Source organism: Stigmatopora argus, chromosome 18, assembly GCF_051989625.1.
Source record: "Stigmatopora argus isolate UIUO_Sarg chromosome 18, RoL_Sarg_1.0, whole genome shotgun sequence".
NCBI classification, from domain to species: Eukaryota; Metazoa; Chordata; class Actinopteri; order Syngnathiformes; family Syngnathidae; genus Stigmatopora; species Stigmatopora argus.
The window spans coordinates 6,516,367-6,527,409 of record NC_135404.1 but is presented as its reverse complement, the minus strand read 5'-3'; the positions used below and the strand labels follow the sequence as shown (position 1 = coordinate 6,527,409).

Sequence of the window (11,043 nt, the reverse complement as noted above, 5' to 3'; positions counted from 1 at the left end):
GTGGTATGGGTCCCCGATGATGTTCCTGGCTCTGCTGAGGTAACGAGGGCTGGCAATGTCTTCCAGTGAGGGCAGAGAGCAGCCCACGATCTTTATTGATTTTAGTGGTATTTTGAGCCCCATAGTATAAAAAACTAAGAAACTCATAAGGAAAGACTCAATAGAGTGCATTAATTGGTATATTTAGTCCCGATTGAGCATTATCTTTACGGAACCAGATCTTAACAGGAGCTCAAGACTTTTCTTGATTTGTGTTTATTTTCTACTAAAGTTGTTTGGGGATTTTAAATGTACATTTCACTGCCAGACCATTTATGTTTATAGGTGTATTACAACAACATGGGGCCTTTTACAATGTAATTTTCTATGGTTATTAATCTGGAAATATGAATGGGCTGTCCAGTCATCTACATTTATGAATCAACATGGGTATTGTCTGACTAAAATCTTTTTTAGAATAAGTGTGATTATTCCATTGGCAGTAGTAATTAAAACGAAAAATATACATATTTGTATTCAGTACGTCAAGAATATTTGTATATACTAGAGGTGGGACTTTAACATGTAAATTACAATTACTTAACTACAAAAGCTTATACAAGTGAAAAAACCCAAATTTACTAAACTTGATATAATTGAATTAATCTACAAAATATTGTTTAAAATACAAAATTAATTTTGTGAGAATCACTTTTTAAGCCTCTGAAATTCATTCTTACTATTTATTTTGTCTTCTTACCATTAAAGGTTAGACTGTTAAAAGAAAACTCCTAGAATAGCTTAGGTTTTTACCTGGGTAATTGTTTTTTCTACTGTTTTGTATTGAAATGTGATCAATAATAATAATAATAATTATATATATATATATATATATATATATATATATATATATATATATATATATATATATATATATATATATATATATATATATATATATATATATATATATATATATATATATATATATGTATATATGTGTATATGTGTATATGTGTATATATTCATTCATATGGGCACCCTGAAATGATGGACAGCCAATCGCAGGGGACAAGGAGACAGACAACCATTCACGCTCACACCCATACCTAAGGGCAATTTAGAGTTTTCCACAAGCCTTCTCTGCATGTTTTTGGAGGTAGGATGAACTGGAGTACCTGGAAAAAACCCACGCAAGCATGCAAAGTCCACACAGTGAGGACCCACATTTGAGTGTAGTATCTCATTGACAACAATAAAAGTCCGGGACTGGCACCGATCGTTTGATCCAGTTCAAACTGACTGGTCTATGGTCATCAATGACAGACAATATCAACTTATCACTGTTTCTGGAAAGGTGTGCTCGTCTGTGTGTGTTAGCCCCAGCTGGCCGTTCTCTGGGTTCTGTAGAAGGGACGTTCCCGTGAGATTCTAATTCATTTTTCTACTTTCTTACGTTTTATTTTTCAAATTTTCTTGCTCTAAGGATTGGAATATGTTGTACTTTTAATTATATCCATTCTATCCAAACATTAAGAAACAGTCTGTATTATCCCTATGAATCTCAGTTTTGGGATCAACGTGTCCTTGATTGTCCCGAACTTCTCACTTTCTAATCCCACTGCCATGCGCTATCGCATCAAACCGCGGCTATTAAAAGTACACTCAATTTTCAAAGCCGAGCTTTCCCGAACAGCCATCGGAAAATCTTGCAATTTTTTTGTGGAGTTTCTGCTCATTAACTCCATTAATCCTAAAAGAAGTTTCGCTCTCTGGCAATCCGAAAGCCAAATCCTAATTTTTGAGCCTCCTATCTCATTTGCTGGCAGCTCAGGTATATGTATAGTATTCACTGAGTATATGTTGTCGTAGTTAATAATAATGTCCTGATCCCATAGTCAGCATCGGGATCAGCGCCCGAAACGACTATTTTTAGTATCGGACAGTATCGCATTTGGTTAGAATTTGATCTGATTCAATCGCCGCGTGTGTTTTCAGTACTAATCATGCTTCTCCGCTGCTGTAAATCTAACCACTAGGTACAGCTGTTCACTGGGAGGGGCGACATTTCTTTAAAAATTAATGACGGTAACAGATCATGGTGTAATACCGTAAACACTTGACTTTAATAAACAAAAAGTGATTTATAATTTGCTGCTTACATTATAGTTTGCATTATTTTCACTGGTCTGAAAATATAGGGCCAGTTTGGCATCGACTAAACATATTTTGAGATAAAATGGATTGGATTGGAAGTATAAAAAGTCAGTATCGGGACATCCTTAGTAGTAGTTAGCAAAATAAGAAGATTTATTGTAAAAATAACAAAAAAGCCCATTAAGGGCTACAGCCAGTTATCCTTTGTGTTGCTACTCTTTCTTATTTGAGAATCCCTCCCAATTCAAATATATTGTATGTCTGTCTGTGTCAATAGCAGCTGAAAAGGTAAGTAGTAATTGTCTGTTATTTACATTTTTAAAAAAAATACTGTATTTATTAAATATATATTTATTTTAAAAAAATGCTGAATGAATGTTAATCCACTGCCAGACTTCCCAGTTCAAATGGATTGGATCTAAATGATAAGAAACTAATTTAAAGTCACAGAAAAAAAGATTAAAAATAGATCATTGGATGCCTATCATTATCAATGGCAATTTATCACATAATTCCTTTCCTGACCTCGGTGACCTTTAACCTCATTACCGCAAAATGTAATCAACTCCCCCATTTCTTAATACAAATATATTGGGCAAGTTTGAAAATAATCCCTTTATTCGTTTTGGGTTATCTTAAACGAAAACAGACAAACAGAATTAAATTCATAATGTAATAATAAAAACATGACGCGTATTACCATTTATCCTCTTGTTGAGTTCAGCCAAAAGGACGTCGCCCCCGCTGGCCGCTTGCGTGTCATCGTGAGTAATTGATGAACCGTCTTGAATAATTGGCTCGAGCCCATGCAATCATTTGGCAATGGTGACATGAATCCTGGTCTCATCTTAAAGCACCCTTCATGGTGATGAACTACCTTAGCAACCACTCGGACCATTGATTAGTCATTAAAGTCTCGCCGTTAACAAAAGAAACTCACAAACAAGTGCATCCTTTTTTCCCCACTTTGTTTTATTTGAATTACTCTCGTGATTTAAAATCAAAAGCCCAGTACACAATTTACTGGACGTCGGAAGACTTCTACAGAGGTCAAAGTTTTTTCCCCCCAATCATCCCTTTAAGAGAAATATTACCCTAGACTGTGCTAATTTGAACTTAAACTATCAAAGATAAGGAAGAAACACTATTCAATGGTAAATCAATATTGAATTCTTATCAAAACACATGAATTGTGATTGCTGTACTCTATTAAAAAGAATTTCGTATAAAAAATAAGATGCTTTAGTATTGTTATTTAGCCATTTCTGTAATCTGTCTAAACGATTGTTGCTCTTTAGGGTTGTCAAATTATGTAACTTTGTTTTAAGGGCTCAGGTGGACAACATTTAAAAAAAATAGCATTAGCATTTAAATCCTTCCCAGAAGGCAAAAATTGCTCGTTCTATCATAATTCATGCTTACAAATCGGGAAAAACGTGATCATTAAACAATACATGTAGTATTTTAAAAGTGACAAGAAATTTAAACATTCTGACCAACGTGACACGCTTCTCATGGTCCTTTCCTGAGCTTTCCATTGTAGTTTTCCTTCCATACTATCAAATATATTCTAAGGAAAGATTTACAACCTTATTGCCGTATGCACAAACATATTCCTAAAAAGTAATAAAATAGTTACTGATGAATGCTAGTTGTAATAAGATGATTTTTCCCTTTTGCATAATGAAAATATATCATGGAAAATTAAAGCAGACTTGTTCCCTCAGTGGGAAACTTCTACCTTTTACTTGCAACCTTCCCAACAAATAAAGATAAGATAAAGAAGACAGTAGAAAGGATAGCTGATTGCTTAGATACAAAAGGGAAAATATTAGGGTGTATGTGGAGGGGAAAAAATCCCAAATTATGCTGGTAGTTATAAAACTACAACATTTTCTTTCATTGGGCATCTTTCTACATGTTATTTTATTCATGCCTTTATTTGGATTGAGTACTTAATTGTAAACAGTTGCTAAACCGTCATAAATTTATTTAGATATACTAACATTATAATTGAAATGTTATTCAAACAAGTTTTAATACTAATCAATATAAGGAAATACAATTAGGTGAGGTTACTGCTGTTACCCAATGCATTTTTTGTGTTAGCATCATGATAAAAATCTATATTTTGTCATGTCGTTAATCTTGGACCCCAAAAAATAAATTGGAGTGTTTTCTGAAATACTCTATATTACAAAAGTATTTGTTATTTTCAATCCATTTTTCATAATATTGTATCTAGCCCCTGACATTGTGGAAAATATGCATAGATTAATTCAGGATTTCCCCCAGTGCTTTATAAGCCTAGTGGCCCGCTAGGCTAAAACTGCTACAAAAGAAAGTATAAGTAATAATAACATATTTTAACCACATCTGATTATATGGTTAAACGCACACTAGCGACATCTTATTATCGATATGCTAGCAAACACGTCCCCTCGCCGCCATTGGACTGAATATCATTGTATTTTTCTTTCTTTGTTAAAACTGTACTTGAAGACTGTGCCTTTTGATTAGGCTCTATAGCAAAGTATCGTTAATAAACATCTTACAATAACACATAATAGCCATATTTTCAAAATATCTGTCAAATTAACATTTGGATGGATTTTTCCAAACCATGCTAGGCTGCCACGGGATTCTCTGGGCTTTGCAATTTTTCTGGGGGAAACCCTGTAATTGTTGAGGAGCAGCAACTCTCTAGTTTTACTTATCGTGAAACTTCAAGTTCAAATGAAAAAAATATACATAATGTCTAATATTGTATACATTATGTGTTTGTCTTAAGGTGCTTTTTTTGATGGGAGCAGGGTGTTTCATTATGGCTCATTGCTTCTCAAGGCGCAATTTTTTTGTGCCACTGAACTCATGTCCAGCAAATTTAGCAAACAATACTGTGTGCTCACAAACAAGTAGACAGAGATCATTCTACTTTCAGAAGAGACAGCACACCACCTATACTGTAACCAAAAAATGTATTTACAGCTGAAATACAATGTCTATCTGTCATAGCTCAGTAGTATTGGTAACGTACTCAAAGTGACCATGTGAAAAAGATTCAAGGTTCCAAGAAGGAAGGTCTTCCTCTACACCTGGGGTCTCAAACCTGCAGCTTTTGTTCCGCCCACTGGAAAGTTGTTACTTGGATATCTATGTTAAGTTTTAATATTTCTATTTTATTAACTTAAACGCAAGAAGGTTATGGCACATTGTCTCACACCTTAATGTAGTGGTCATATTTCCGACTCTCTGCGATAAGACCTTTGATCCAGAGTCCTGGTGGCCTGCAAGCGTTCAAACTCATGTCGACTGTTTCGGTCCGGACTGAGATTCGCTAGCCCCCGACTCCCGCCCCCTCCGTCGTCCTCCTCTTCGTCACGGTTGAGGAAAGCCAGCTCGTTTTCGTAGCAGAAGGAGTTAGATGTGGGAACCAGAAACTTGTTCTCCAGCATGTCCTTGGCACTGCATCGTGGGGTGGACGGCACCTCGTAGGTTTTGTGAAAGTGGGCGTAATCCACCTTGTAGAGGTTCTTCTCCTCAAACAAGACGGGTTCGAACCTGTGCCCCCAAAGGATCTCGGAGGATAAATATGAACTGCGAGCCTGGGTGGTCATGGCTGTTGCTTCCACCATGCCTTCCAAGATGACCACGACTTCAAAATCGGAGGACTCCAGGTCCTGCTTGCCAATCCCGAAAAGGGGGCTCTCCTCGTCTATCTCGTGCAGAATCGTTATAGGCGAAACCAAGAAAATCCTGTCCAGACCTTTGTCAAAACCCACGTTGATGTCTATCTGATCTAGAGGAATATATTCCCCTTCGTCGGTGATCCTAGGCTTGATGAGCTGCGCCCTGACGTGGGCCTCTACAATATGGCTCTTGCGGAGGTTTCCCACCCGCCACATGAGACATAGTTTCCCGTCCCGCATTGCGATGACGGCGTTGTGACTGAACAACAGCGTTTGCGCTCGTTTCTTAGGCCTCGCCATCTTGGCCATGATGGCGCCGATCATGAAGCAGTCAATGATGCAGCCCACGATAGACTGGAAAACCACCATGAAGACCGCAACCGGGCACTCCTCAGTGACGCATCGGTAGCCGTAGCCGATGGTGGACTGCGTTTCTATGGAGAAGAGGAAGGCGGCCACAAATCCGTTGACTTGCAGGACGCATGGCGTGAAGTTGTCATCGCCCGCCGGGTTATCCAAATCCCCGTGGAGCAGGGCGATGACCCAGAAAGCCAAACCGAAGGCTAGCCAAGAAACCACGAAGACCAGGGTGAAGACCACCAGCAGCCACCGCCAGCGGATATCCACGCAGGTGGTGAAGATGTCGGCCAAGTAGCGCTGGGACTTGTCATCCATGTTGGCAAACTGCACATTGCACTGGCCGTTCTTTTTGACAAAGCGACTGCGACACTTGCGGCGCGTGTGGATCTTGCCATTGCCAAAACCGTTCATGCCATGCATGGTTGTCAGGCGGAGGCCTTCTTCCTCGGATGATACGATGCTGTAGCGGTTGATCCGCCCCACGCTCATGGTCCCGCCACCGCTGGCTGCTCGATCATAGCGAAGAGGGTGGCCGCGGAGTCCAAGCGTGCGATTGACCGCTTGGAAAGTTGCATTTTAGTCAGCCATGGCCCAGTGGTGACGAGGGATCCTTGTGTTGGAAACCAGTCCTAGAGAGACGAGAAAAACTGGATTCTCAGTGGAGTCAATATGCATCAGGGAGCAGACAAACAAACAATTTTTACAGCTCCTAGCTACTGTGAACTGGAAGAAGTGGGAAACCAGGAAATCTAATGAATCAGAAAACAATGTCAGTTTATTCACGAAACCCTTACCTGAGTGCTACGTCCCTCTCCCCGGTTCCCCTTAAATGCTCAAAATAAAAGACTTCAAGTCAACAACAGATTTGACAACAAGCCCTAGTCTACTGTCTGATTAAGCGTCACAAAATGTGACAGGCTGTCATTTTTTCAAGCCAAAAGTAAATGCCAACTCTACAAATTATTAGTTTCCACTCTGTCTTGGTTGTATTTATAGCGTATCAGCTGTGTGCCCTGCAGACGTGACACATCCAGAAGAAAAAAACCTCGCCATGTTCTTTTGTGTCCCAAATTCTCTATTGTCCTTTTCGACAGAGTACTTTTGTCAGGGAGTCTGGGATGCTGTGCGTCTGTGCTCACTTCCACTAACTCCCAACGGGCTTCTATGTGTGCCACTTATTCCGTGGACGCGCAATACCAGATGCTGCATGCTGGGACGAAGGGAGTGGATCTCCGTTTGACCCCATTGTGTACAACATACCTTATTAATCATTTTTGCCAGGCTGTGTTACATTTAAATCCCCTCCCACCTTGCTTTGTTCCATGACCTGAATGGCATGCGTGTTGTGGTTAAATACTGGAACTTTATGTGGTTATTAAGAATCATACCAGGTAAAAACACACCTCCCATTATGTGTTGGAATGATAATCCATTATGTGTTGGAATGATAATATGGACATCATGCCGGATTTTGCGCCTCAGGTCAACAAAGGCTTCTACCCATAAGGGACTGGACTGTGGCCCCCCTTGGGCACAGACCGCTTTTATCGCCTGGTCGCAGCCGCTCTGTGCCTGTCTGCTTGATCTGGACTCTGAAAACTTGACAGATCACTCATGTGCATTCCGAAATCCCAGTGGGGCTGAAGTTGCCCGAATATGGAGCCACAAAACCTCATACCCAGAGGACCTTACTTAGTTTTAGGTTTTAGATATTGCGGCAAAAATGGATTGAAAATGAATGCTGTAAACAGGCGAGCTTAAAGTGTGACGCAAGCAGCCTTCTGCTTTGTAAGTTGTCCTTCATAGTCGTGAATTGTCTTATTTTCGAGTGCAATAAATTATCAGTATCAATTACTTCTCTCAACCATACACATGTATAGAACCACTTGTACTGTGGCAGTTTTATAAGCTTCCAACATTAGGCTGTTGTGTATCAGAAGCTGCTTTCAGACATGCTCTTAAATCTGGTAAAATGTCAGTATTTACCTGGTACTCGCTCATGTATAAACATTCAGTTAATACCCCATTTGTTACCTATCTCTGCAGGGACAGCTTAAGTTTCTTGTTTGGGACATTTCTTGACTTTTCTTGTTGGGGGAATGGCATCAGGTGAATACACTGGTTAACTTTAGTTCCTTTGGATGTCTTATTTGACTTATCTAAAGGCAATCAGGTAAGAAAAACATTTAAGCAAGTTTGTCTTCACATCGTTCTACGTTAACACCTACTACTACACTGATTGATTCACTTGGGAGATGTCGTCAAATCTTTTCGAGCGGCATGGCCTCTGCATGCGTGTCTGCTGAGCTTGTTCTCAAGGGCCTCGTGAAGACTGTCCGGAAGGGAAGTTTGAAAGCGCTGATTAGGGCTAGCAGAATGCATAATTGGATGCGCACAACAATGGCGGCGATCGGGAGGATAATGAAGTGGCACGGGCGAGGGTACTCGACATGAAGACGAGCATGCGGGAAACTGAGCTGAGCCGCCTCGACGACTGCCCACCTCCCGGGGCTATTGTTGAAGGAAGAACCCGGGCTCAGGTGTCGTTTGATTTTCCTATAGCTCACCGTGTGTTTGGTCTCAAGTGACCGCCAGGTATTTTCCCAATGACAGCGACACCACAGTCTGTCTGCATGTTCGCACATCGGCCTTACGTAAAGCGGACATTTTTGGGGGTTTGTGAATCCATTTTGAGTAAAGAGCTCCCCCTCCCCCTCCACCCAGGTTTTCAACCAAATCACTTCATGTTGCTGCACCTGTAGCCGTTCTGCCATTTTCGACACCTGGCGCAAACTCATTGGTCGAGATCTTTCCGAACCAGTGGATGATTCACCCATTAAAATGACCTCTCTGCGGACTCAAAACCCACGAAAAGTGGCCACTAAAAATGAGTGGTGCGAGTAAAGCGCAGGATGAGGTCATGGGGCTGTCATGCCCGGCTGTGCTAATGTGTTCATTTGCTTCGTCCTGTCTCTCTAGGCTTTGTTTATGCAGCGATAAGAGCGCACGCACATTCAATTCTTCTCCGTAATCACTTGAAATCGTCATCTCAGGTAGATGAGTGCCTGCGGATTTATTCTTAGCTCCACCAGTAGGGGAAGGTTTTATGTATATAAATATGTAGTTCCGTATATCTGTTTCTGTCACTCTGTATGTCTGATTTCAAGGTATAACTCAAGATCGAATAAAGGGATTAATATCAAACTTGCAAGACGACAACTCAGCGACGACAGAGGTTGAAATCTCCAAAATTCTTCAGTTGTAGGTTACCAACACAAAATCTTCAATTTTCTTCGACCTCCATGCTAACAACGCTTAATTCTGACGTACTTTGTTTGAGAGAAAGTCTTATATCACTACGTTTAGTTGAACATAGCAAGGTGCATTATAGCAATGTCGACCGACTGATGATGAATGCAAGCAACTGGTTGTTGTGGCTGACATTAATCTCTTACTGGGAACTTTTACATCTCATTTAGAGTCGGTGAGTGCAGGTTTGCTCTAAAGTGTAATCAGTCCTTACCTTGTTTTATGCCTGTCTTCTCCCAGGACTGAAATTTGCTGTCTTTTCTTCCCACATCCGTCCGCATCAGCCGAACTGCGGCATCTCTGAATGGAGCACTTCTGTCTTTTGTTTTAGTCTGATTCCCGAATAAAGCACCCCGTCATCCTCAACATCAGAAGGCACGGGTAGCTTCTACATTTCTTCATCTTAGCCGCTTTAGGAATTCTCAATCAACTCAGTGGACAGAATCGACAATTCTTAGTGACCAAAGAAACAGATTTTTTTTAAATCCACGGTTCACTCCGATCTACTCATCTTCTGTGATGTGAAGCCAATCTCTCCCACTTCCCATAAAATCGTCCAGGAGTTCCTCACGGCTTATGAAGTGAACACCTCTCTCTATCAATCTTTGCAATCTGATCTGGTTGGAGCGCCCTTCTCTCTCTCTTTCTATCACACTCTCCTTTCTCTTCTCCCTCCCTCACTCCCTCTCTACAGTGTCACAGAAGCTGCCATTTGCAGCCTACCTCTGTCTCCTTTCTGCCCCCTTCTCTTACTTCGTCTTTTCTCCCTCCCTACACCACAAACCAGGTGACGACAACTTGATGCATCGTTCAGGAAATCTCACAATACCTCTGTTGTGTCTCTCCACGTGTGAATCTTAAAGTACAAGGACACATTAAATACAATTTTAAAAAAAGTGTAAACAATGACATCCCACATGCAACTAAGAGGACAGGCTTTGCTAAACCCATCTGCTCTTCTTCTACTCGGAGTCACTAAGTCCTGTTATCACACCTTGCAAAAGAGCTTATTCACTTTCTCTCTTTGGAAGAAGCACGTGTAATGTGTAGCACTTGTTGGAATAGCATGTTGTAGTGTGCTCCAAACCTCACTATCCAAAACCAACACTTGACAAGGACCAGAACTGTCTCAAGAAATCCAGCATCATGCTGATTTTTGAATCAGGAAGATCTGCACAACAAAAACATCCATACAACACATTTTGATGGGATTTTTTTTGGGTACAGAAATCAGCATATGCTGGATTTCTTAGTGGGGAACTTAGACTGTTACAGTTTGGGAGACCAATACGAGACATTCAAAATGTGGTCTTGGAAATGACAACACTATTGTGTTGTCTATTGTTGCCCACTAGTGGGAACAGAAAAGTACATTGTCCCTACTGTGAAGGAAGTACTTCATCAGTAGAAACTGTTAAAGCCGGAATTTATTTAAGTATGCTTGGTTTTTAGTGGTTTCAGGAATGTTATATTGGACATTAATTCTTCGGCTACCATTGACTGTGATAAAAGACTCATTCAAGTAGATTGGATGTCTACTAGTGATATA

General features: G+C 40.5%; 1 protein-coding gene across 1 annotated transcript; it reads right to left on the bottom strand.

Moving 5' to 3' along the window:
- Positions 1–3,206: 3,206 nt before the first annotated feature.
- Positions 3,207–10,089, bottom strand: kcnj12a (potassium inwardly rectifying channel subfamily J member 12a). Its single transcript, XM_077626511.1, has 2 exons — positions 9,709–10,089; positions 3,207–6,814 (listed from the first exon to the last, which is right to left on the bottom strand). Exon 2 carries the CDS (start codon positions 6,672–6,674, stop codon positions 5,373–5,375), a length of 1,302 nt encoding a protein of 433 aa, XP_077482637.1. The 5' UTR covers positions 6,675–6,814; positions 9,709–10,089; the 3' UTR covers positions 3,207–5,372.
- Positions 10,090–11,043: the final 954 nt, after the last annotated feature.